This window comes from Molothrus aeneus, chromosome 9, assembly GCF_037042795.1.
Source record: "Molothrus aeneus isolate 106 chromosome 9, BPBGC_Maene_1.0, whole genome shotgun sequence".
Lineage (NCBI taxonomy): Eukaryota > Metazoa > Chordata > Aves > Passeriformes > Icteridae > Molothrus > Molothrus aeneus.
In genome coordinates, this window is record NC_089654.1 from 3,619,513 (window position 1) to 3,647,388 (window position 27,876).

A 27,876-nucleotide genomic window follows, 5' to 3' on the forward strand; every position below is an offset into this window, starting at 1 on the left:
TCTCAGGAAAGCATCTAACAAATTTGGGAATTCCGCTTGGTTCTCCCTTATCAGCTCTGATGCCCTGACTTACTTTCCCTACAGATGTATGTGTACACATGTGTCTGTGTGTCTGTGCAAGATTTTGGCTGACTAAACACATTAAAGAGCAAGAATAGCTGCACTGAATTTACAAAGGCATTTATGACTCCAAGTGGACAAAGCTACGTCAAAAACATTGCAAAGACATTTGGTTTTGTTTTGTTTTCTCTTAAAACTACAAATTAATACAGCTTTGAGTTTTCATCACCTCAATGGGGCAAGCCTTCTTTTATGATTTCAATAACAAAATGAAGCACAACAAAAAGCAAATCCTAAAACAAGCTGATTTTTAGACCAATTCCACTTCACTGACCTTACTGAGAACACAGCATGTGGTGAAAGTTCCCAGTCAGTATCTGCTCCGAGCTGGTGATGGAAGCATGGGGAGAACCCAAACATCCCAACTCACTCCCACCCTACAGCTACGGACACAGCAGTGTCCCAGGAGGTGACAAGGTACATTTAGGGCAGAAGGGGCCTGGGGTTTTGAAGGCTTATCTCAAAATATTTGTGATGCAGAGATCTTTGCAGGGTTCTGCAGTCTGCTGAAGGAAAAATCTGGTTATGGCAAAGGGATCAAGCTTCAAATCCAACTGCTGTATCACCTGAAAAAAACAAGTAGCCAAAGGACATTAAAGGCATCAAGATGCTTTATGAAATCAGGGGAAAGTCTCAACAGCCAGAAGGACAATAGAGTTTATAAAATAAAATACAAACCCCACACCTTTTTCCTGTAATTAGTCTACCATTTACCGAATTCTCCTGTAAAAATGTTTAGATTCATTAAAAGACCAAATTCTCCCTGCAGCCAGTACTTCTGGCTTTGTGTTTTGGACACTCACAGGAATTTAGGACAGGATATTTCCATGCTGGCTCTTCTCACATTACACTAAGACCTTCCTATCCTCTTACTACCAAAGTACCATTTGTACACATTCCAGCAAACTTTCAACACATGAACAGAGCAAACGAGGGCGTTGGGAATTGCCACACTGATGAATAAAGCCAGCAGGGCACTTGGTTATCAGTTTTGTTGCTGTGGGAACTTTTAACTGGAATAAAGAACACTGGCTTGTCATGCTGAGCTTTACTGATGATAGGGCATAATCAGATTTCCCATTTCCCCCTTTCATTTAAGGACTTTAATTCACATTTTGCAGACTCTAGGCTTTGATGCAGAAAAAAGAAAATTGGGAATAACAAATTCCCCAACACAATCTTTGAGAAGCAACAGGGTGAGCATCCTCCTGTAGCTATATGCATCAGAAACAGCAAATGGTTTCCATTTCCCCTCCTTGAAATATTTGGACGGTGATTAAATCTTTCAAGCCACGCAGCAGCTGGCATTTGTATTTTCATAATAAAAGGTCCTAATTCTGTTTGAGTATACATCCCACTCAATCCCACTAAAACACATGACTAGACACAGGCATAAGGTTGGAGAAACAGTGATAAGTTTGCTGCAGAACCCAGAAGAAAAGAAAAGCACAATTTTCCAGATTCAGGGCTATTTTGGTTACAATAACACCATGTCTCTTTTACAGCTCTCAATTGACTTCAGACATTCTTATGGTGATATAGGAGGATCAATGTCATTATTTTTTTTTCCTTTAATGAGCTTAAGAAAATCCTTAATCTTTTTAGTAGAAAAACAACATGTGTTTCAGATTTATGGGCAATTGATTTTTATTTTTAAAGCAAATAAGAGATGTCATCCTTCTCTGGAAGTTAAAATACGAATTCAAAGGGAGCCTAAGATTTTCTGCCTTCCATTGAACTGAAATTCCTCCTGTGATACACTCCCACTGTGAGACATAGTAACAGTTATTATCTTTTATATAGAGTGAAACTGAAACACAGGATATCCTCTGCTAGAGGTGAGAGTGATCTCTGCACAATTAATGCAGCAGGAATTTGAAGACAGAAGACGAGAGGAATCTGAACCTGTTCAGACTTTGAGTCATAAGCTGCATCTATAAATATTTCAGCTGAACGTGTTCACACAGGGACTGCTGCCCTCATGGGTGATGATGCCAGCTCAGACAAGGATTACACCCAGACAGGCAATTCCACCTCACACTTACTCTGTCTGGGGATGGGGGACAATCCTTCTGTGCAAGGAAATGTCACCTTTCCCTGCCTCCCCACCACACACATTCCTGCCTGCTCAGCCCTATGGCTTTGGATGAAACGAGCACTGAGCAGTCCCAAGATTCCTGCTCATTTGACAGGGAAAAAAAAAAAAAAAAAAAAAGAGAAAAAGAGTTCCACACCTTCTGAAAGGGAGAAGAAGGGAAATAAAGTTCTCTCTGGGTGGGTTTAACCTCAGCGTGTGCTTTATAAAAGATCATACTAATATGTAAGATATGTAAACATTATAGAGCAATCAGAAACAAATGAAAGGATGAATTCAGTTTAACAATATTCAGCTGTGGTGCAACTGCCAGAAGGCACTTTTTGTTATGAATAGATCATTTGGATGAGTTACAGGCCAGACTTGAACCCTGGCGTACGCTGGGAAAATCAGTGTCAAACTACCTAAGATCAGAAGGTATCAGCAGCACATCTGGCAGCCCACAGAAATGAAAAATGTTTTTAAAATATAAAAGGCTATATAGAACTAAGGTAAATTAAGAAAGGACCTGCTTAAATGGCATTAATATGAGATCTGTAATGTATTTAATTTAGATTAGTCCTTCCCACTTGCCTCTCCCTTTAAAACAAAGGCAGGCAAAAAAAAATCCATTTCAGTTATAAAAGTCTACCTGGAAAAAAAAGCAGGAGAGGCTAATTCACAGCTCATGTGAGTGAATCAGAGGAGTCAGTGCCTTTAACCCAAGTTCAGCTCTCAGAACTGTCCCTGGCTTCAAGGACAGGACAGAACAGAGACCTTCACAGACAAGCCTCACCTGGGCACCCAGCCATGCCATCAAATGAGCAAGTGGCACTGTGAGATTTGTTTCACTTAGCTCTGTTTTCCTGGACCAGCCATGATGATCAGGCACATGCTTGTGTTTCCTCAGCTTTATGTAAATGTTAGGGCAATCAGAGATGATAAAATAAAACACACCACGCTGGAGAGAGCAGTTTTGTGAAGTATGAATTTCAGCAATTTTCTTCCCTAGTTGACACCATCTGTTGGTGTTAGCTTACACAAACTCCTTCAATAAAACTGACAGAGAATTTGGAGAATTTGGCTATTACCTGAAAACCCAATCTTTATATTAACAAGGCATATTGTTATATCCATCTTCTGCCATTTTAATTTCTGCTTTTTAATATTGAGCCTCTGATATGGGGCAGCATTCTACTATTGCTATCAGCTTCTCTATTTACTTCCAATATCCATAGAGAGAGGAAATAATTTCTGTGGGACTATTCTTGACTTACACTCACTTCCTTGAAAGCAAGTTTAATCCTTTATACTTTTAGAGTACAGTCACATTAGAGTCAAAATTTTTTAAGGTAATTATTTGCTAAGGAGTAGCTAGGTCAGAAAATTTGTTTGAAAATCACCTCACTTACCAGCTTCTATAGCCAGAAATTCAGAATAACAGCTGCTTTTGTTTGGCTAAGACAGGTATGAAGAAAAGATCTAAGATATTAATGGAGAGAGCAGAGAAAGAAAAAAGGAAAAGCACCGTATCAGTCACTAACTAATAAATGCTCTTTACAGTTCTGGACTTTGATCACTGACAAGTCAAATACTTTCATTAACTTTTTTGCTGACTTTTAACTTTCAAAGTTTCTGACTGACTGTGGATTGAGAATACTGACAGCCATTCAGTTCAGAGGCTTTACATGGATGCATAAAATCCTGCATTAAGAAAACTGTATCATTTTGCTTCTGCTGACAGATGGGTCTTATAGAGCTACTCGACCCCAACTCTCTGACAAAGAATGAAAGAGATTCATAAAAAAAAAGGAAAAAACTCAAAGGGAAACTCAAGAATGTTTCATTTCTAGGTTTCTGGTTCAAACTTAGGTCACAGTAATAGCTACTGAATGTGTGATTTAATAACAGCATTTGCTGGTGGCATATAGATATATATACATACACATATATAAACTGGGCAGAGCTGGGGCATGAAATTGTATTTTCAGTGAACTGATCCTACTCTAAAATTGCCATCCTGGCATTATTTCTCAAGCTTTAAATGGGTTTAAAACTAAACTTTCCCATAGCTCTAGAGGCTTTTCTAAGTTAAATGTATGGTGCACCAAGTCAACTTCTTAAAATATGTCTATTAGTAGTAGTAATTACATACTAAACACAAAACAGTATACTAGCTTCAGCCTGATGCAAGATTTATTCAAGAAAATAAGGTTTTGGGACACAAGAAATGCACTTCAGGACACAAAGGAAATTAAAATTTATTAATATTCCGATTCCTACAGGTCATACACTGCCATCAATTTATTTGCTTATATTTTAAGCTCAGGTCCTCTGGCCATCATGGGTTTGCTATGCAGCTGCATAGCTTGTGGTGGGCAGGTCACCAGCTCTGCGCCACGTGACAGGCTGGCATCCCCTGAGCCATCCTCAGTGACAGATTTACTCTGCCATGATATTAAGACCAGACCACAAAAATTCTTGCACAGAGCTCACTTTATCCCACTGGAAGGATGGAAGTCACACAAGTGACAACAACAGAGAGAGGACGAGGACTTTGGGGCTCTGCCTGAGCTCACCCACCCACGGATGGTTCTGGTAACCTGTTTACAGGCAGCTGAAGAATTCTGGCTTAGGGGATACAAAACACTTCCATGAATGCCTCACTGAACATGCACCTCATCACTTATTGCCAAGGCTATGCCACAGAGACCTGGAAAATTCAATCCCTGTATTAATTAACTCCCAGACAAAACTCTCAGTGCAATCTAAAACTAGGAGACACAAATGAATTCTTGGGGACTACTGTTACTTCTTACTCCAAGTAGTAACCTGTGTGAGAAGGGCAGCAAAATGTGAATGACACACATGCAGAACTATTTCTAATTTTCTAAATTCTCCATAAAACATTAACTGGTCTACAAACTAGAGGCCAAACCAGGTATGTGATTAATGTGCAATAAAGAAACCACACTCCAAGGGCAACTTGATTGCTTCATCTCTGAAAATATTTCAGGTGAGTTATACACTGGGACTATATACTGCACAACCCAGCTCTATATCTAACAAGAATCAATCTGAGTAAAACTTCACAGAGTTTATTAAACATTTGCACAGTTAGATTTTTTTAAAGGCTAAATAAGGAATGGTATTTTAAAAAAAGTAAAACTTCTGATTTTTAATAAAAGAATAGATTGACTTATGATCATTTTAGTTACTCAGTTTTTACTGAGCTTCTACTTAGTGGTATAAAGAGGAATTAATCTAGACCAGCAGAAGTTTATATTTACTGTAAATATATTAATATTATATACTGTAAATATATTTTAAATATAAACCAGTAGTTTATATTTACTGGTATAAAGAGAAATTCATCTAGAGAAGGAAAAGACAAGGAACATACTGGCTCTTAAAAGAGAACACATCCATTAAAATGTTGTTTAAAACTGACAACAACAAGAAAATCGTATTTACCAAAAAACCACCCCTGTTTTACTCTGCTGTATGTTAGAAATGTGCAACAGATCAGGCAGGGAATAAAGAGGTCAGAGACTGCACTTGTATGAGCAGCTTTTCTGGATATCTGCCATTGAAACCAGTTTGAAGCTGCATTTCTGAGAAAAGCTTCTGACAGGGGATGCTCTGGGGCTGAACTAACTCACTGCTGTGACCCCCTGCACCTCCTGAGGCCCCATTTTCAGGCAGCAGCCAGGTCCAGCTTTTTGTCTGAGCTGGCTGTGGGTATTTTTTCCAATAGGCTGCATCAATTTTCAGCCCAAGGTATGTTTGGTATTAGAATGTCTTAGGGTACAGCCACATGAATAAATTATTATGGGCAAAACTTGGAGGTCAGTTGCCCAGCAAAACCACCTCTACTCATCATCTCTCTGTGGTGTATGGTATGACAGATCCCAGGGACCTGGCACATTGCACAGGAAACCAGGGCCAGGAGTGCTGCTGGGAGTTGCTGACATGGTACAAATACACACTATAGATTACTCAGTTCATTTCTTCATCTGCCCCTACTCTTATTTCACGATCGCACAAAAGGATTTTTTAAATCTTATTTTTGCTTTTTTTTAATACCAGTCTTATGAAAGAAGCTGGCAATGATATTAGCTCTAAACATTAACCAGCCAAGCTGGACAACCGGTATTTGTTTTAAGTAGAACAATACTTTTCACATTATAAAATCCTGCATTTTCCCCAGGGGAAAATAGAGAGTAAGACTGGTACCTACCTCTCCTACTGTAAACTTTTGACTTTCACTTTTTACACTCAAACCTTTAAATTCAAGAGCAGAATAAAAAAAAAAAAAACAGGAAAAAATGAGAAAATTATACTGGAAGTAAAAAATGCTCTTCATTTTGTTTGCCTTACTATTATCTTAGTAAAAATGGAGAGATGGTATAAAAGAGAAGCTGAGGAGGCCTTGTCTGAATGTGTTCCTCAAGTCCTGTTCCAGTTCTTTGCTGAATTTTACCTGCTGTTTGCAGAAGATGGGAGCTGTAATGGGACATGAGCATTTGGAAGTTGGCCACTGAAGCACAAGCTAGAAGAGGAGCATGGCTTAATTACAGCTCTATCAGGAGCACTAATTAACCAGCCCACCAGACCACCTGTTTTGAGAGAAACAATTAGAGAATGGAAATATAAAAATCAATACTGTAGAACAGACACAAAGTTCTCAACCTTCTACGAGATCTTCTCAACCTTCTATGAGACCTTCTCCCAGCCATCTCCTGACCATGACTTTCCCCAGGCATTGAGAGCAGCAGACTCAGCTTTCACCCAAGAAGCATCAAAAACCTCTGAGCCCTCTCTGTGAATCAGGGTCAGGATCCCCACAGGTGATGGAAGGGAGCAGCAGCTTGGGCTTAGGGAGCTCTGCCACCCTGGGAATTTGGATCCTGAGACTGCTGTCAGAAAGAGGCAAGCCCTAGATCAGTCTGGGATCCAACAAATGATTGTGTAAAACTGTCATACTCTAAAAGGGCTCAGAGGCATTGGTGTGCATGTTTTCTTTTAGAGTAATGGTGCTATCTGCTGTAGAGAATGAAGGGTTTCACCAGGCACTGTCAGAAGGTTGAGAGACTGGATTCAAGAATAGGGAACCACTCCCAGAGAGCAGCTGGAGCAGGGGGATCAAACAAGTTCTGCATCAGCACAGGAAGAGCCCAGGAGGGCTTAGGGAGCAGTGCCAGATTATCAGGTCACTCAGAGTTACTGATGAGAGGGGTCTTCAGAAGAACAGACAAGTCTAAGCACAGCATCTGCCTCTGGAACTGTCCCTGGACACAAAAAAAACCAATGCTGGTGTCCTGCACAGAAAGTCTGCACCCCAGTGAAGTTTGTGCTCCTTGTATGTGAGGTTAAACTCCTGTTTATTCCAGGAAGCAGACCTGGAATTAAGCCTGGGACAACTTGAAAGTTTCAGCTCTGGAAGAAGTTAAATGGGATTGAATGCATGGGTAATCATTCCAGACTCCGTCAACATCCACCATTTCCTTCTGCCTAAATCAGAGATGCAAGAACTTCAGAAGAACTGTCAGGGACCCTGACTGAATGCTCAGCTTTGCAGCAAACCCTTTAAATTAGATGAATTTTGACTGTTCCAAGCTTAAATGTTCACATCCACTTACTTCTGCTTTTTATCAGTATCCATTAACACTAAGCTTATTTATGTTTCAGCTTGGGAAAGTACACGATGGACACACAGTAGCCTATGATCCTTTTCTTTGTATTCCCAAAGGTCAAAGTTTCCTTCAGAAATTGGTAAAAAAAGACCTTTAATCTGCTAAATTGTTTTCAAAATCCAAAACAGAAAAAAAAAGCACCCCCATTTGTGATGGATTCAGATGCTTTTTGCTAAGCACTTAAGCACTAACAGTTCTGCATTGATTTATTTTGTTGTTTTATTTAGTGAAATGTCTGGATACAGATATACACATTAACCTTTTTTTTTTTTTTTTTTGCTCATATTTACTGTGTCGCCTTCCTTGAAATGGGAACTGCAAGTGCTGTGATAAATGGGCTGAAAGGTTGTCTGGTTACCCCATGGCTTCTGCTTGTGTCCTTGCTGAAATGCTGTTCTGGACCCTTCTGCAGCAGTGCTGCTCCATGACTCACTGCAGTTACTTCTGTGCCTCTCAAAACAATAGTTCACTGGGGATCCAGGGCCTCAAATGAGCTACAACCATTTATTCCACCCATTTATTTTTACTTCTCCTGCAGTGATAGATATTCACTGTCACAAAATGCCAGTTTGTGTGAAGATTATAAATCTTCCAGCACAGCCATTTTAACTTTCCACTTGATAATACTACAGTTTGCTGCTATGGAAAGTTAAATCCCTTAAAGCTCATCACAGTATGAACTGACTCTTCTTGTGTTTAAAACAATAAAATCAAACCCCAAAAGCCATACAGTACCTTCTAACCTGTTGTTAACAGTGGACAGTAACAGGTGTCTTAGGGAAGATCATAGAAATACAGGAAATATGCAATAATTTACACAAAAATGTCCTCCCAGCCTCCAGTGAGATGAAGTTCAAGCAAATTTCTGTTCTTACCTTCAACCAACACAAGAAACCAAGTCTTCAGAAGTGTTTGATACTGCAAACAACCCCCAGTTTTCATGAAGAAAACCTCCATTAGAAAATAAATTAGAAAATAATTCTAATGTGCATTAGAAAATAAATTTACTATAATGACAAGTTACAGACCAGTGCAAGTCTCTTACAAGAACATTGGAGTTTTTAAATCTCAGAATTATTCCTTTAGCTCATAGCCCTTCAATCTTCAGTTCTGGTTCCTAAACAAACATGTCTCAGGTATTATTTGCAGCAGAATCTTATTTTAGGAGACTACTGAGACCTCATCCCAAACTGAAAGGTTGGGAATTGTGCACATGGAACAGCCATGCCACAAATAGCAAAACAAACTCTACCCCTACATGGCACTTGAAAAAAGCCCTCCAGGACCCCCAGCCAAGCTCTGAGGATTCCCAGGCAGACCCAGTCCTTGTCACTGTGGTTGGATGCCCTTCCCACACACCTTAAGGATTTTCTTATTTATTTTTTGCATAATATAGTTCATTTTAGAGATTTTCCTTTTTCCCCATTGTCTAAGTGTTCCTTCTACATCAGTGAAGGCCACTACCAACAACAGTATCATGGCTGCAGTTCAATAAATCCTCTGCAGTACCCCTGGAGCTGGAAGCAGATTCACATTATATGAGATATGCATTCACACACTATTTAAAACATATTTTTAAACATTTGAATAACTAAATGGGTAAATCCTGAGGATCTTGCCCAGTGTTTATTCAGCCCTTACATACTGAGACAAACTCCCAAGGACAGAGTAAACAGTGAGAGAGGACCTCAGGCCCTCACCCACAGCTATAAACAATGAACTCAGCATAAACTGTGATTCCCAGCTGACACTGGGAGAAAAGCAGCAGCTAATGCTTCTCCACACTTTGCTCCCAGAGGGATTACATGACAAGAGATTTACTTTCTCCTTAAAAGAGCTTGCCCCATCCAAGATGTTGCCCCATTCACAGCTGGAACAGCAACAAGGAACTTAGATGAAGAACTTACTGATTCATGAGATGATGAACAGAATTGGAAATGGAGGGGAAAAGCCAGAATAAGAGACCTAATGCCCAAAGACTGATGGAATTTTCCTGACTGGGGGAACTGTTGCTGTTAAGAAGAATAAACAGCACTCCATCTATAGCCCCTTGTTCGTGGAGCCCTTGATACTCAGCACTCCCATATCACACCTTGCATTGGAGAGATCTTTGTGTGCACAGCTTCACTTTGTGCTCATCATGCAAGTGAGGGAACCAAGGAAAGGCAACAATCTGACAGAATCACAGAGCAAACCAACTCACTGAACAAAATAGGGGATTTGACCCCAAACTTTCACAACCCTCACTGCAAATAAGGCTAATTCCAAAACTTTAAAACTAACAGAAAACTCTTAATTTTTCATACAAATATTGTATTCCCTCAAAAATTCTATTTCTTTGTTCCACCATCCAGAAAAAAACTAGGAGATTACCAAGATTATGCCTTATCATATCTCATTTAATTTATATTTTAGTTATTCTTTTACAGTTATTGGAAGAAAAAGAGCAGAAAATTGTTCTGCCTGAGATCTAGACACACAGACCAAGCAGGCTGTTCAGTAAGTTCATGCCTACTCACAAAAACAAGAGAGACAAGGGATCTGGAAAGGTCATTCATTATACATTTGTATGCTTGTGATCTGAGAAAACTCCCCTATGCAGCTCTCCTTGGAGCAGAGCACTCCAGGAAGACACTTGGGGTTGCTCAAGACTTTGGGCTTCAGGCCAATCCATCCTTCTGGGTCTAGAGAGGAGTGATCAGATTTGGTTACCCTGCAGCCTTGATGGGAGTGTTGCACCTGTCAGATCTGATTGCATCACTTCGAAGAACACAGGAAAGAAAAAAACAAAAATCTTCTGTTACAATGAAAGGCTGCTGCTGCTGGACACAAATTAGAATATTGCTACTTAAACAACAAATCAAAAGTAAATTGCTTTATCCTGTCCCCCACAATGGAGTGATGCTGTCATGTGAACATCAGTGAAGGAAGACAAACATTTAACTCTCCCAGAATCACACAGTACAGAATACAATCTCCTTCCTACAACAGAAGCAGCAAAATCCCCCACATCCTATTAAAATACACAGCTGTTACAGTTAAGAAATGAAGGTCCAAGGTGAATTGAGGGCTTGATCTAATAACAGGTAATTTTCAATCCCACACTGCTTTAAGTAGAGAGACCCAAACTAGGCAACCCAATATTTCCAGCACTAGACCAGCTAAATCTTTGTAGGGCCAATATAATAATGGAAGAAGCTCAGTCTCTCTTGCTCATTCTTCCTAAGGCAAAACATGGGGAAAGGAGTGAAGAACAGAGAGGAGCCCTATCAGCAGTCAGACCTGGAAAGCCCAGCACCCAGACACTGCAGAAAGAATCACAGAATCATAGAATGGTTTGGGTTGGAAAGGATTTTAAAGCCCACCCAGTTCCACCCCCTGCCATGGGCAAGGACACCCTGCACTATCCCAGGCTGCTCCAAGCCCTGTCTGACCTGGCTTTGGGCACTTCAGGGATGGGGCAGCCACAGCTACTCTGGGCAAGTACTCTGAAGGCTCAGTACCCCAAATCCAGCACCCTGATCCTCTGTCAGACAGGGCAGCTTGCAGTGAAGCACAGCATGGAAAGCACTGCGTGAGTTGGAATTTTCAAAGATTCTACTGATGCCAGCGAGTTGCCTCTTGAGTATCAGCCTTCATGGTTCTCCAAGCAGAGCATTTTTCAAAGCCTTCTCTCTGTCCACATCTATTATTTGAGTCTTTGAACTCAACTGATCTGTTTCACAAAAGGCAAGGAGAGTTGAATGTACAGTTTTGTGGGAATATTACTGAGCATTATCTACTTTATGTACAATAGAGATTAAATTGCTTTCAGATACGTTCCCCTGCACAGGTTGATTACCAGCAAGGCACTGGGGTGCAAAACTTTGATGTCTCTGGACTGGCATAGACTAAATAGGAACGTCCCATTCTCCCCATCACCAAGGCATACCTGAGCTTTGAATTATGCCAGGCCAGGAACAAAGGCATCTTGCTCATAACAAAAACTTTTAATAACTCGCTGAGAAAGCCTCCCTTTCATCTCTGCCAAGCTTTAGGAAAGGCTGGAAGGCAAGCAGAAATAAACATTGTACAGACTCACCACTGCTGGCTCTAAAGTAAACTCTCCAACTTCCTATTTACATTTCAAGATCTTAAGCTTTGTGGTTTACTAGTTCTGCAAGTAAGTGCTTTGGGTTTTGGAGGCTGCCTGCACATGATCTCCCACCACTACTGAAGTCTTCCTAGCTTTTATTAATATAATAGGGAGGTCAGAAAAGCAACAATCTTTTATATGCCCTTCTAGCAGAAATATTTTACTTCTTGCTTTTTAAAAACAAAACAAAGCAAGCAAAGCATACAACGGCAAATTAATGCCAGCAAAGGGGATATTACAGTTGTGTTTGTTTCTTTTTGAAACTGAGGATGCTGGAACATGGAACAAGAGAGTTTCATTAAAAAGGGTGTGGAGGAGTTCTTTGAGGGACAAGTAAAAGAAGGTGGCAATTTTATGGATTTATAACCCTTTTAAGACCATTGGCTGAAAAGGCACCTAAAGAGGCTCTGTGACCTTTTCTACATGAGCCTAAATCTGTGTACACCAAGGACGGTGCAACAACAGTTGTGAAGTAAATGTGGTTTTCATTTCATGCAGCCTTCCCTAAATGTAAAACATCTTCATTAGCTGGGAAGTCAGCACTGTGACTGCTGCCAAATGCAATATAGAAGAACTGTGCCGAATGAGGACAGAGCGAGGGAGAAGCTCCTGTGACACTCAGCTCTTTCTCCCACCCCTAAGACTTTGTGGCTCACAGGCACAACAGGCTTTACAGGGGAGAGGAATATTTAAAAAAGCAAGACAGCAGGTGCTTATCAATTCCATAAAGCCCACACAGATCATCTCCCAAACTTGCCCAGGCTGCCCCAGCCTCACTAGGTTTGCTTTTGGTTTTATTTTTTCCCTCCTGCATTCCTGCCCCTTCTCCCGCTAGCCTGACCCTCCCGGAGGCAGCGCCTTTCCCCTGGTCAGGAGAGGGACAGATCGCTGTCCCTGCTGCCGGCTGGGTGGCAGCCAGCTGGCAGCAGGGCTGTGCTGCCCCGGGCTGTGCCCGGTCCCCCCGGAGAGCGCACGTTCCGAGGCGGGGATGCCGGAGGGAGGGAGGGATCGGGGCTCCAGCGCTGCTCTGCGGGCACAGCCCCCGGGATGACACCGAGCTGCCAAAGCAGCGCCAGCCTGATCAGCCCTGCCCGCATCGCACTGCTCGGAGCCCCTGGGCAGCGATTACCCCGAGGGCTGCTGCTTTAACAACGTGGCATGTTCTGAAGAGGAGACTCCGGTATCAGAGCCAAAATACACTGAATCCACTTGCTGGTCTGGCTCCCACTGAGATTAGAGATCAGGCTCTGAGAACACTTTGAGCCAGCATGTCTCTGCTGTCTCCTCTCCAGGATGTACTGCAAAGGACACGTACTGTGCATGCTCTGGGGGTGGAAACGTGCTTAACACTCTATTTGCGTGAACAAAGCTGGCAGCTCGGGCGGATATTGTGGAGCAAAGAAGCTCTATTGTGTTTGCCAGTCATCACGAGAATCAAATGAACAAATTTAGAATAAGCAAATTGGGCTGGAGTTCCTTTAGCAGAAAGCACTCAAAGGCTAGTCAAGCTTAGTGAGAGAGAGAATATGGGATATTCTTCGTGAAATAATCCATAGTAAACATTGGGACAGCAAAATGATCTGCTCATTTTATGCTCATGTAGTTGCTCTGTGTTTTAGATCATGTATTGAATCTGAAAAGGTAGAAGATAAATTACTTGTGCCTCTCCAATTGAAAAAAATTACTAAATTATACAGTTCAAACCACATGAACATTATCACCCAGGGAAAAAAGAATTGTGCACCAAGCCTGGTGAGTCCGTTCCCAATGCCAAGAGTCACATAAGTAACAAAAACAGATGGAAAAGAAGAGGTCACATCTAAACTTGAAGAGATTCCCTGACAATCCTCAAAAAGAGGTGTTGAGTACAGAGAACTGATAAAGAAGGGATGACTGAAGAAGAACACAGACCATATCATGAAATGAAGACAGAAAAAATATATCAGAGACCCTGGAGATAACAGAACACAAACCTTGTACATTTGGGACTCAAAATACCAGCAAATTCACACTCCCCCCATTAAAAAGCTAAAATTAGGGCAGATCATGTTCCCATTGAAAGCTACTCTGCCTACTTTCTTCAGCTGGGTATCACAAAAGGTGTTTGAGTAAGAACAACAAATATTTTCATGATGGTACAACTTTGCCCTGCAAAAGCACACTTCTGTCCAGGACTGGAACATGGGAATACAAAAAATCTGTGCCTGAAAAACTCCCGATCACATAAAGGTTTCAGAAAAAAAAAAAGGAAAAAAAAAAAGAATTTTTAAAACCATTAAAATACCCCATAATACCCTAAGACACTGGCAGGAAGACAGGCTTTTAGGGAAACCAACTACCTTATTCCCAGAAGTTAGGGCATGTCTGTTAGACCCACACAAACTTCAAGTTAGGAATAACAGGGAAGCTCCTGTTTCAGTGCCTCAAACCTGCTGTGATTTTGCTGGGAAAAACTACTCACACATTTGGTGTAGTCACCATGGCTACACAGGGAAAGGCTCCTAAAAGTTCCAAAGCCAAGTGTGGGTGCTGGAGCTCAGTGCCCCTGCCTGCAAAGCACCATGGCAGTGGCAGCCCACCCAGGAATATCCCTGGGCACAGAGACCAAACCTGCAGGGATGAATCCCAGCCCCAAAACAAGGGACAATCCTTCACAATCGAAAGAGCAGCTTATTTGTCATTCCAAATGCAAATTCTACCCATGTCTTTTGCTAGGGCAAAGGAGGCAGCAGAGAATCATGTAAAATGCATAACTGTCCAAAAATATTCAGAAAACCATCTTTTCTTTTCTTTTTCCTCGTGGATAATGAATGAGCCCTGAGGTGGCAGTAACTTTCAGCAACCAACAGCTCAGACCTGGGCTGGGGGTCAATAACCTAATTACAACAAGCATTCTGCTGCTTTCATGAGCTATTCAACAGCAACATGAAATTCTTTGTGTACCTCTGTTTACCCCAAACTGTCAGTGGTTAATTCCAAAAGCATATCCTCACTTAAAAATGGTAGTTCCACCACAAATTAAGTTATTATAGCCATGAGTAAAATTAGGTTCCACATTTGTACTTTCTAAAATATCAAAGGCATGATTAGCAAAGTCTTTTGTTTAAGATCTCTAGAGTCCTGGAGGTAATGAAAACTGGGTCGAGGAGCAGTTTCTCTGAAAGTTTAAAGTAAATGCTGTGTTCAAGTCCCATGACTCATGGAGTGCTTGGTCTAGAGAATGGAACTACTGTACCAGCACACAGATACCAAGAGCAGTCGCCCTGCCCTGAGCAGAGGAGGAGGAAGGGTTGGAAAAGAAAGGCATTGCAGATGATTTTGAACAGTTTCCTGTTACGGCCCCTTGAAAGAAACCCAGCCGTACTTTCCCCCTGCTTTCTGTTTGCTGAATTTCTCCTGACAGTTGGCTCCTTCGTTTGCCAGAACCACAACAAAGGACGGCCTTGAGTTTCCACACAGGCCATTTTCTCCCTCTCTCGTCTCTGATCATCTCACAAAGGTATTATTGTTGCTGGCTCACTGGGGCTCAGTGCACCTGAGGCACATCAAAGGCACTTTTTAATGCCCGCCTGACCACACAGGTCTCTCTCCCACTGCACTAAATTAAACTCGATGATTAATCTCTGCAGCCCTCAGGGTCCCTTGGTGCACACGGAGAGAGAAAATATATATTTCTATCAAAACACAAGTATAATATACTTTCATTTTATAGCCCTAATTAAAAAAAGGAACAGCTAATTTTGGCCAAATGCAGCTGCATATAGGTCTCATTAAAACACAAATACAACTGCTCTGTGTGCTCCAAACTCACTTCATGCAGCCTGTTCAGGTAATAGATAAAAGAACAGAAAACTAAAATCCTTTCACAGATTAGATCCAGAGAAGTTTAGAATTTACTTATTGTCTGCTGGCTAGAGATTGTTATACCCCTCCCTGTGCAGATGGGCGAAGGCAGGCAGTTAAGGAAATGATTATAAAATGCTGAGTAGGTAGATTTAAGTAAAAATCTAGCAAAAACTGCACAAGCATCTATTCCTGAGTTTGAACTGAAGTGATTAAAGGCCTTAAAAGGTTCTGCCTCATGCAGAACTTTGGGTTTGCTTTGATGACAGAGCATCAACATAGATTTTAACACATCCCTTTTGCTACATTAGCATATTTAGTGAAGCCACAACTCTCATGGTTGTGGAGAGTGCAGACAAAGCATGTTAATATTGATGTGCCATGCTCGAGTTTGGGAAGTCAAACAATCTACTGTTGTGAACTGGGTGTATGTTAGAACTTACCAATGTACAAATATCAACCATTAATAAAAAACCACACACATGTCCTCCTCCGGGGCTGGTTGTGCTAAAGGAATGAGCCAGAGCCAGCTGGCCCATGGCCAGCTACCCAACACTGCCCTTGGACCTCTGGGGGAAGCTGCCTGCGAGCTCCTCAGCTCACTGTAGTCCAGTACTATGTCTCCATTAACTCATTTTAACAATTCAAACTAACTCAGCTAAATGAAACAGGTTAGCAAGAGTTCACCCAAACAGCTTCTACTTAAGGGACAGAAACTTCCATCAAAAAACCAGGAAATAATGGAAACAGTGGCAGGGCTTAAAGGGTGACTCCTTCCCCCAGGGTGCCCCACCTACCCTATGACAGACAGACAGGTACCAGTGGAATTTTTCAAAGACAGAGCAAGCCAAGAATAATGGAGTTTGAAGCTTGAAACTTTTGTTTAGGAAGGAACCAAAATATATTCCAATTGGTCTATGGGATTTAGCTCAATGCTCTGCTTCACAATAGTAGGATTATTCATGTCTTTAAATTCAATCACGTGCTAAAATGCTTTGCTGAAGACAATCCACGTGATATGATCACCATTTATTCATGCTCAAGATCACCATGGATTCATGCTGTTACTACAGAGACAACTTATTGTTAAGCCTGATGTTTTATTATCAGCCTCCTTCTTATTCTCTCCTGGAGCTTTCTCCATGAAGCATGTCATTCCTCTCAACACCTCTAGCACTCCCAGTGCCATTTGCTCCTTTTTGGAAAAATCCAAGTTCTAATCATTCTAAATTTAAGACCAAAATGAGTTTTAAATAAAAAATGTGGCAGAAAAGGGTACTTATCTAAATGGAATGCTCTCAGACTCATACATTTTAAAACAGTATAAATTTCAAAAGCAGACACTAAATTTTAATTGCAATCTCAGAGAAAGCTTTTGTATTAATTCACTGAGAAAAATTAGCAAAGTGAAAACTGCTTATTGGGGGGTTTTCTTTCTTTTTAGTCATGATACATCTCATAATTCTATACACCATGGTAATTTTCAGAGGGAGAAGGATTTATATTGATTAAGGGAGGAGGTGGGGGAGCAGGGCTGTGACTGAAGATGGGCACTCCTTCTCCAAAGACACTCTTCTGTAACACATTAGTGATAGGCTTGTCACAGATAACTCAGGCTCAGGCTTTGGCTCAGATTTCAGGCTGCTCTTTAAGCCACTCTGGCATCGTGGTTTTTACTTTCCATGTCATTTTTCAGTATTGATTTCTACTACTATTAAAGTTCTTGCTTAATAGCAAATGCACAGTAATTTATAATTAATATCCAAAGGTAAAGATAGAATTACCAGAAAAAAATTCAAGGAAAAAAGAATGGGGTGAGAAGGACAAAGGTCAATTTTCCCTTCAAAAACATAAGTTAGTAAATTCTGCACCAATGAGGATGACACATACAACCTACCCCCATGTGGCACGAAGATGTTCCACAGATCATAGCGACTCGGGATGTAATGGGTTGGTTCTCACATGGAAGGTTGTGTCCTTTCACATCTGCTCCAATTACTCCTATTAAAGTAAAATTAAAATTCTCTGTTAAAGAAGAACAAGCCACCCTGCACCAAACAGACCTTTTCTGCACTCAAATAATTGCTGAGTGTCTCACACCACTGCCACAAATTAAGAAAGTCTGCTTCGCCAACCAAGGAAATAATTTGATGCATCAGATTAAAGTATTCATTCCAGATATAAGGACTCAAGATGATTTCTTCTAAATGCATGTCTATCATCATGATTTTTAAATGTTATTTTACCTAGAAAGTGTTATTTTACCTGGCATTTATTCTCTTAGGTAGCTCACTCACATGCAGAATAAAAGTGCCCTGCTGTACTGGCAGGCTGCAGATGTGTTTATTTGTTCACAGTTTATCACGAACATCCTGGATGATGTGTTTTGTCAGGGGATGAGTTGGAGAAAGGGGTAACTTGGCAGGAGACTGGAAGGCTGCCAGCTTTGTTGTCTTCGCTCCTGCTGCTGCTCTGTCCATGTCAGAACCATCTAAAAGCAGATTTTTCCTCCCCTTCAAGGAACTGAGCTTGGCTCTGAGGAGCACCAAGTCAGCACCACTCAGCCTGCAGCAGAAAATACACCCAGGAGATGCCAGGCAGACCTAGAGCTGAGACTCAAACACATCCCATCCTGCTTGAGTCACTTCAGGGGAGGCTACAGAGGCAATCTGCCCTCTCTTCCTCCTCCTCCTCTCCCAGGCTGCATCCTGGCACCACAACGTGCTGCACTCAGCAAAATGCAGCAGCCAGCAAGTAACATTTTTACATTGCACTTTTCTTTTATTAAACATTGCTTTTCAGCTGCCAAGCTGGTCACCAGACTGTGCATTTTCATCTGCAAAACTCAATTTGGAGACCAGTATGTCAATACTGATAAAAAAATCTCCTTCATCTCCCTGTACAAGGATCAGGAAAACATTTGCTGGACGTTGTGAAAGATGCCAAGTGCTAGGGCTGGTTCATATCCTACATTTCATTAACACCCTCTTGTTTAGATCACCACTGCAATGCTCTGTTATAAAATCAGTCTGGTGGGGTTTCTCTTACTGGGATCACCATGGCTATCCTGGTATTACCATGGTTGGAAGTCATCTAAATCATCAGAAAATTAAGGGCTACAATTTTAAAGTCTTAAAAAATCCATCCTCATGTCCCTTTAACTAAACTGACTTGTAACTATGAATTCCTAAAGAGACTTAGGAACAACAAAAGGCTTAAAGTAAGGCTTCTACTTCATGTTTTATTTTTTCACTGCTTCAACATAATGAATGCATATTAGGAATTTTGGATAGGGTTGTCTACAAGGCAAATTCCTGTACTAGAATTAGAATTCCTGTCCCCTATTAGAATTTCTTGAGTTAAAAATACTGTTCACACTTGAGAGGGAAGAAATCTATTAAACTAAATAGTCAGCATATGCTGCAAATGTATTTTCATAAACAATATAAAACTGAAAAGATCTCTTTAATTGCTAAGAAAATATGCCTTCTGCAAAACTGGAATTATGGCTCTTTTTGGAATTTTAGTCAGTGGCTTCACCAGTGTTTAGAATTGTTAGAATCCTCCTATTTGTGAGTAATTAAAGTCAGACAGCAAATAAGTCTGAATATAGGCTAAAAGTTATATAATTGCAGTTATAAGTCACGTTCACCTTTAGCTTAGGTGGAACTTTTCATAGTCTGAGGCAGATTCAGAAGCAGAGGCTGAGAACAAGAAGTCTGTGCACCACACAAAACAGAGGAGAGCTTTTTAGGAAGGCAAGCAGTGCTTAGCAATGTGTACTTCTGGATCTCTTCCACAGTGACATGGTATTTTAGACACTGCACCATAAATCATCTACTTTTGTTGAAACAATGCTGATGCCTTTTGAAAAGGCGCAATGTAAACAGCATTTTTATGAGGCCAGCCCCACAAGCCTGGCCTGCCATCCTCACAGTTTTATCTGTACATTCTCTGAAATTAGTACAGTAGGTCAAAATGCAAGATATAACTGCTTGGCTCTTAGATCCTCACTTTTCCATAAGAGGTATCAGATGGACTGACCCAGCAGACACACATGACCTCCTCAAACATACACACTAAAATATTCTTTACTTTATTGTACTCAAAGCTTTGAAGCCTTCATAAACTTCAGGAACCTGCTCAGCCAAACCACACTTCACGTCCAGCCAAGAGCAGATCTGAACTGCATCAAAAGTTATTAACACTGCAAACAAGATGTCCATCACATCATCCTGGCTTAGCCTGCAGGATATTTTCTTTACAGATATCTGCACTCTTCGACTCTCCTTTTGTTCCTGCTGTCATTTTTGCTATCAAATCTTTTAATTTTTGCTGTCCTTTCTCCTAAGTTTCCACACCATTTCCAATACATTTATTACCCTTCCCACATCCAAGAATTGTGAGTTCCACTGTAAATGCTCCTCTTGTCCCAGACTACACTGAGCTATGGTGTGATTATCGTGCAGGATCTCCCACTATCTTCCCTCTGTAATGCCCCCCTCTCCCGAACAACAACCTGTGTGCTGGTTTTCTCCTCCTGGAAATCCTTCCAGGAGTCTGCTGATGTTTGTGGTGCCATCTGGGAAAACATATTCAGATTAGCAGACTGTCTTTATCCACTGCAGCCCTTTCCTGAGGGATGCCAGTAGCTGAGTGTTTCTAGTGTCAGAGTTTCTTTTCACAAGTCTGTATCAAGGAACAGACAGTTGCTCTCTATTCTTTTTAAAATTCAATTGATTGAATTCAGCACATGAAAAAATGGGCAAACTTTTTGTGCTCTGGATCCATAATGATGGCAATTAAATAAGGACCTTCCACTGCCACTTCCTGTGAAAGTGCACATGCTTTTGCCCAGTTTTGCAGCAAGTTCATTCTTTCAGGTCAGATTATTACGCTGTTCTTTTCCAAGAACACAGAATTGCCAAGGCACACAGTTCTAAACACGTTTTTTTGCAATTAGGATAGTGACAGATATTTTTAAGCCAGTCACAACATACCTACAAATATGACACTGAAGCTCAGACATCCTTTTTGCAGACAGATCTACATCTAATCCTTTCCAGGTAGCAAGAAAAGCAATCTCCATGACTGCTTTACCTCACCAAAAGCAAAGTAAAGGGATTTAAACACTAAAAAAGTTCCAGGCCACAGTTTCTAGAAGGACAAATGAGATTTTTAAACAGCACAAAACATTTGAAACAAAACTGGTAGTTTAGCACCTAATCATATTTCAGTTAGATCTAGTAAAAAAATCCTCTGATGAGCAATAGATTTCCATTAAAGAATACTGTTTCAATAACACTGAAACTTCCTGAGGTAAGACTGTTTTCTAAACCAGCAGACTAAAAACCCCTCAATTTCCTGCTGAGAAAGTTACACTGAATCTCTTATTGACAGTATTTGGACAAGACCAAACAGCATAGTAGAAAATGAACTTGTTTGGCCTCATCAAATGTATTTCAGAAAAGATGAACCAGGGCTGAACATAAGAATATTGTGCTGGAAAAGAAAAAAGTCAAAGCACCAGACCTTAAAGATTTGAATCATGAATCACTTCTAAAGCTAATAAGAATCCTAACTATGAACAAGCCTCAAACATGAGGCTTCTCCCTCAGAATGGTTGTTTGTGTTTTATTCTTGCCTATCCCCAAAGTTTTGAGTAACAGAAGATGCAAACTCTCAGCATGTTGGCATTCCAACACCAGGTGTTTCAGTCAAAAGTGAAACTAGCAGAAATTAACAAATAATTTGCAAATCCAGCTGAAAAGACATATAGCAGTGATATATCCTCTTTCTAGAAACAGATTTGCAGCGCTGGTAGTTATTGTGACGATTTGGGGTTGTTTTTAAGAATACCATCAGAGCAAATGGCTGGATAAAAACAGTCTGTGACAAAAATGTCTTTCTGAAATGAATTCAACAATTCCTGTCTCCAAGAGCAGTGAATCCATGAGTGAGTACCTAGTCCTCCAGCATGTGCATCAATGAGAGAAGCTGCCACTGCAATCCCTTCGGGGAGCCCGAGATCATCCGCAGCGCTCGCTGTCAGACCTTTCCCAACAGCCTCTCCAGGAGACAGGACGTGGTTTCCTGGGCAGACACAAGACAAACCAAACACCTGTCAATTTATTAAACAGAAAAACAAACGTGTGTGTTATTGCAGGGGCTCCCTTCGCCCCGCTCCAGTGAAGCCTCATATCTATAAAACAAAGAAGTGCATCACAGAGCTCTGTGTGATGGAGTATCTTTCATTATCTGGCTGCAGATTAAACACAACTGTGCCAGATCAGGCCATCCCATGGCAATTTAGGAGTTCAAAAGCATTCAATATCCTATCTAGCCACAGAGAAAGATTGCACCACAAGCAATTAAATTCTGCTTGGCATCTCTCCAGGAGATATGAAATGCAGAAATCCCGGGTTCTTGTGGAAGGTGCTGCCTGCAGGCATTCTCTGGGCATGGAAGGAGATTCAGCTCAGTCTGTGCTCACAAATGAACACTGCACCTGTTGCACAAGGAATGCACAAGGAACTGGCCAATTTTTTCTTTCCATTTCCACCCTTTCCAGCAGTTCTGCTAGGAATAAGATGGCCATAGCAACAGAAACTCTGAAAAAGAAACTGGCTTAAACAGCAAATTCCTCCAGTTGCAGCTGTATTCCTCACAGACTTAAATAATCCCTTTCTGAGCCTTCTCTGGCCTGAGCAGTATGAAGAAAAGAAGAACACAGCTCTGGCCTCCCCGCCCTGTCACAGGGAGCCCAGGGGCAGGTCTTGCCATAACACACACCCGATGTTGTCTGAGCTTAGAAGAACAAATCTAGATTATTTCAAGTACCAGAATGTAGGGACACCCCCAAGTGCCTCCTCTCAGCCTCCCACAGCTGGAGCAGTGAGACCGAGCTCCTGGGACTGCACACACTTCCATATTTATCCAAAGGTTTGGGGGTGAGAGGCAGAAAGCTCAGTGGGAGTTCCCACAGACCTCCTTGCCAATGCCAGGGCTTTTAGTACCTACTTGGAGTGTTTACTAAATTCAAAAAATCCGGGCAGAGTTGGCAAAATTCCTCTTTAAAATAAAACAAGACTATCTTCACAGTCAATTTTATTGAGCATGTTACACCTGAAGCATGTTCTGATATGTAGAAAGGACATAAAACATTCTCCACAATAGACATTAATTAAGAGGAATAGCATATCATAAAATATCAGGAACACGCTAACTCCCACGAGCATAAGCTTCTAGAAATGCAGTGATACAACCTTAATTTTTGATGAAAAGGTTATGATATTAAATTCACAGGTCTTCAGTTTTAGATATCAATTAGATCTTTGCTGTAAATTACGTTGGTTCTTCATTTTTAGAAGCTATATTCTCCTTCTGCCCACTTCCTGATGGATGCAGTGTATGGAGCATTTTGGGACCAGCACACACAACTTCACAGTTGCTCATTTCTCCAAGAGTTTCTGCTCTATTGACAGCCACACATTGCTGCCCCTGAAATTCCAGCCTGAACCTCACACTGGAAGTTTAAAACAAGTCTGTGCAGCCAAAACTGTTGCACTTGACACCGGGTTTATATTCAATATTGGGGGCAGTAAGCAAACCTCATCATTAAGCTTCATACAGAAGGACATGAGGACATTAAGTCACCTCCTCACAGGAAAAAAAAAAATCTGTGTTTTATTACTTCTGCATTTTACTAATTACTTACTGTAAAGTCAAAACACTGTCCTGGCCTTTCCAAGAGATGTATCTTTTGCATTTTCCCCCAGTAAACTGGAGTGCAGGATGTTCCTCTTTAAGAGATTTTTCTAGTAACATTTCAGGCTTTTTAAAGACATTGGAGCAAAATACCAAAGCTGTCTGCTTCTCCTGACATTCAAAGACCCTGCAGGTGGAAGGAAGTTCAAAAGAGTTCATGCAGCTAAACCCACATCTTCTTCTTCAGAATCGATTGCCTGACCTGAAAGCACAACCATGGTGTATATACATCATGAGATTAAATTAATCTGAAATAAAGCCTCTTTCCAGGCATGCCATTCCATGGTTGGCTAGTTTATATCAGTCATACCAGTCAAACACTTGAGTGTGTAATTATTATGTAGTTATACTCCATTTTAGAGATCAGGGCTATTATCAGACAAAATCTTTTCCTACCAGGTTCTCAATTACTGTATTTCTAGTTAATAAGCACTAAGGGAACAATTTTAGAGATAAAGATAATCCTCTCCTCTACAGCAGCACAAGAAAATGACCTTTTAATTCCTTTGGTACTGGTTATTTATCAGAATGACCAGCAGCAATGGGCATAAAACGTGTGTGAGGACGTGCAGGGATGGAGCTCTTGTCATTTGGAGAGGCAGCATAATCATCTTGTATTTGAAATAAAATAATTAACAGTAGTCTGCCCCATACGTTTCAGAAGTCAAAGTCTGCCTGAACAAATATTCAGTGGCTGAAAGCACTTCCCCACAGCTGGGAAGGGAGAGCAGTCAGAAGTCACCCATGGCGGGTATTGCAAAGGGGAGTTCTGGGTCACCCAGCAGCCAGGGAGTGCAGGACAGAGAAACTGAGTGCACAAGGAGAAGATTCTCACTCTGTCCCTCTCCTTCACCCTCCCAGCTCTACAGAGCAAGGAAAGCTCTGCCAGGCCCATAGGAAACATTTCCAAGGAACTCTGTGGAAGGAGCAGGCTCTGCTGAGGCACTCCTGTAATCAGGAATTTGCCTTCCCACCTATACACGTGTAAGTCAGTGTGGAATGGATGCTCTGAGCCTTCACTCAACCACACGGGCACAGACCTGGGAAGGGAATTCTCATTCTCACAGTTCAATCTTCACCAAAAAGCTAGAAAATTCAGCTAGGCATTGGCATGCTTAGCATCTATAAGTGTAAAGCTATTAAATGATAAAATAAGGAAACACAAATACCAACCAATAAGGAGACACAATTAAAAGTGAAGTTTTTGATACAGACTGTATTCCAGTACTAGACTGGGAGGGAGCAGATACTCACTTGAGCAAAACACAGCAGCTTTAGAAGCCCAGGGGCAGCTACTCTGAACATAAAGGTATTTTACAGCTACACCCAGCAATTCAGCAGCAGGTGCTGCCACCCTTCAATCCGACCTGTCAGGGGCAAAGAACTTGTGGAAGGGGAGGCAGGGAGGGAGGCAGGGAGAGCTGCCTGCACACAGGCACACAGTGAGAGCAGGACAGGAGCTGCATAAAGGAGGCACTGAAAGGCCTGAGACTCCTCAAGGCTCCTGCCAAAGTAAATGTATTGAGTCTTTTGTTGACAGCAGTCTCCTGTGCAAGTCATTTACCTTTGCTATAATGACTTCCAAAATTAGAGCTAACCAAACAAACCCATAATGGCTGAAGCTGGAGGACTTTCTGTTTCACATTGGTGCAGCTGTTTCACTAATGCAGTGCCTTAATCCACAACCTTTCATTTGGGACGAGACAGGCTATTTCCAGCTATTTTTTCCCCTATAAAGCAGCCAGTTTACAAAAGGAAAAAACTGTCTGAATCTCTTCCTTCTCTTTTATCCTTCTTCGAAGACTGATGTTAGAGTTTGCTGTGATCAAGCTTTGTTTAAAGAATTTATGTGCTACCAAAGACCCTCAACCTTTTTAGGTGCTTCCCACAGGAACCAGCTATTTACCAACCACAACACACGAGGCAGATAATGCATCTTCAGTCAACTTGATCCAAATTAACTGTATTGGCTCACTAATATTTAACAGAATGAGGTACTTCAGGATGTAGCCCCTTTTCAAACAAAAGCTGAGAGCAGCCGGGGTGCAGACGACTCCAGCACAGCTTTTCATCTATCTTGCAGAACAGGGCTGCACTTCGTATATTTAACTGCATAAATGCATAAAAATATGAAAGGAAGAAAATTCAAAGGAGATGTCCCTTCACTGAGACCCAAACAAACCTGAATTTGGACATAACAATCCCTTGCTGAAATCCCAGCAGCCTGAGAAAGAAACACAACCCAAGGGTACATCCCGTCCCCATTTCACAGCCCCACCCATACTGAACAATTAAACTGCTTTCTGATTTAAAGGACAACACAGAAAACAGATATCCTGTTAAATAAGTGATAGAGAACATGCACTGAAGAAGTTATCTCGTTAAACAAAACAGGGCTGAATAGGCATCAAAGGAAACAGGACCTTAGTAAAAAAAAAGCACTGCCCATCCAAACGTAATAAGAAACATAAGGGATTTTCCCCCTTCATGTTCATTACAGAGCATGCAGATAATCTTCACTTTTTGTGTTTCATAATAATTCTCACAATGCCAAAATCTGGGATATACAAGGAATCCCAATAAATAATATACATTGTCCCAACCCTATCTAACACACAATACGTCATCAAATATCCCTCTCAATTACAGACAATACTCACATTTAATGGAGATGTGTATGGCTGATTTTTTTTACAATTTTTACCCCAGCTGAGTAGCAAAAATAGGACTAAGATCAGAAGGAAGCAGAATAATGATGCTGACTGTGAAGTTATAGTACTATTTTTTTCTTAGGACTGAATGCATGGTGGTTAAAAGATATTAAGAACAGTGAGATTTGGGGCTTTTTTAACCTCCAAATAACCTCCATAAAACTTCCTTGTCAGCTGTTAAAGACTTCAGAATTTTCATTCAGGAAAACCAAAACAAATTGGGATATTATACGCCAGCTTATTTAAAAGTGAGGAAAACGGTTAAACAAAATCACTTTGGCTTCCTTTGGTTCAAAATTCATCTCTGTCTACACGAGCTGCCACAGTAGCTTGAGGCAAATCTAATTTGGGGCCTTTTCATCCCACTCTCCCAGAGAGCCTTTGGCTGAACTACATCTCCACTGCCTAATGTGTAAATACTTCAGGCAGATGTATTAGGCTGCTAAACTCTGGCAAAATCAAATCAGGCACATCCTGGTTCATTAAGCTAAGCAGCAAATTGGTCAGCAAACCAGAGGTGCCTACTTCAACAGAGACTGCTTGGCTTTTTTGGCCCAAGGAATGAGAGCTACTCCATGCATAAATTAGAAGCTTTCCTGGTGGAAGGTCAAAAGGAAAAAGAAATTCTGAACCATTGGATCAACAAGCACGTTATGATGGCTGGGACTGAGTTTTCTCTGCTAGACTGCAGTGAGACAGTGCAGAATCAATGTGTCCTGCCATGTGTGGTTCACTGCTCACTCCTGAACTGCATCTGGCTATTAAACACAGAGATTTGATGTCTTAATAAAGGTATAGAATGCAGTAACTTGATGTCTTACTAAGTAATAAGAGGGAATGCATTTACATCCAAATTCAGCTACCTAAGCTCAAGTTTTCGCTTGCAAACAATAACTTCAGTAGGCTGGTAATTGACATTTCTGTTTGTCTTCAAGCACAATATTCCTCAGAGTCTCTCTAGATACAAAAATCCATGCAGATGACAGGACTATTGCTCTACTTTCAGAGTTGCTCTGCTCTGGTATAGTACATTGCTGACTGTAAAGGCAATTTAGCTTGTACTAATCACAGATTATTACTTAACAGATTTTTTTTGTTTTACTGGCTGTTTTTTGACAACTCACATGATAGCAACTCCTCTTAGAATAAATAATTATCCCTTTTTCTGAAATAAATGCCAGAGCAAAAATAATCTCATCAGTTACTGAAAAGAGACTTTTAAATCTTTCAGCCAAGCTTATTCCCCACAACATTCACACAGTATCCAGTTTTAATATCCATACTGAGAAGATACTGATGCACTGCAAACTAAAGGAGTTCAGAAATGAGCCAGGAGAACAGTTGCTAGGATTGAGAAGTATGACAGCTCACCCAAGAGTTTTGGGGGGAAATCTCAGTGTTTTCCTTGATCATAGGAAATTTGAGTCTGTGCAGGTCAAGCGTGGCCCTACGGTCTGCCAGGCAGGAGTAGGAAGTTAAATCAGATAAAAAATCAAGTGTTCTTTAATTAATTCATTAATTTTGAGACAT

At 41.0% G+C, this 27,876-nt stretch overlaps 1 protein-coding gene across 5 annotated transcripts in view; it reads right to left on the reverse strand.

Moving 5' to 3' along the window:
• FGGY (FGGY carbohydrate kinase domain containing) overlaps positions 1 to 27,876 on the reverse strand; it is a 128,032-nt gene that overhangs the window by 44,639 nt on the left and 55,517 nt on the right. For all 5 annotated transcript variants that reach the window (XM_066555441.1, XM_066555438.1, XM_066555440.1 and 2 more), the window contains 2 exons: positions 21,833 to 21,961; positions 17,766 to 17,869 (listed from right to left, as the gene is read on the reverse strand). In XM_066555441.1, the coding sequence (XP_066411538.1) occupies positions 17,766 to 17,869; positions 21,833 to 21,961 (233 nt within the window). The remainder of the gene's footprint in view (positions 1 to 17,765; positions 17,870 to 21,832; positions 21,962 to 27,876) is intronic.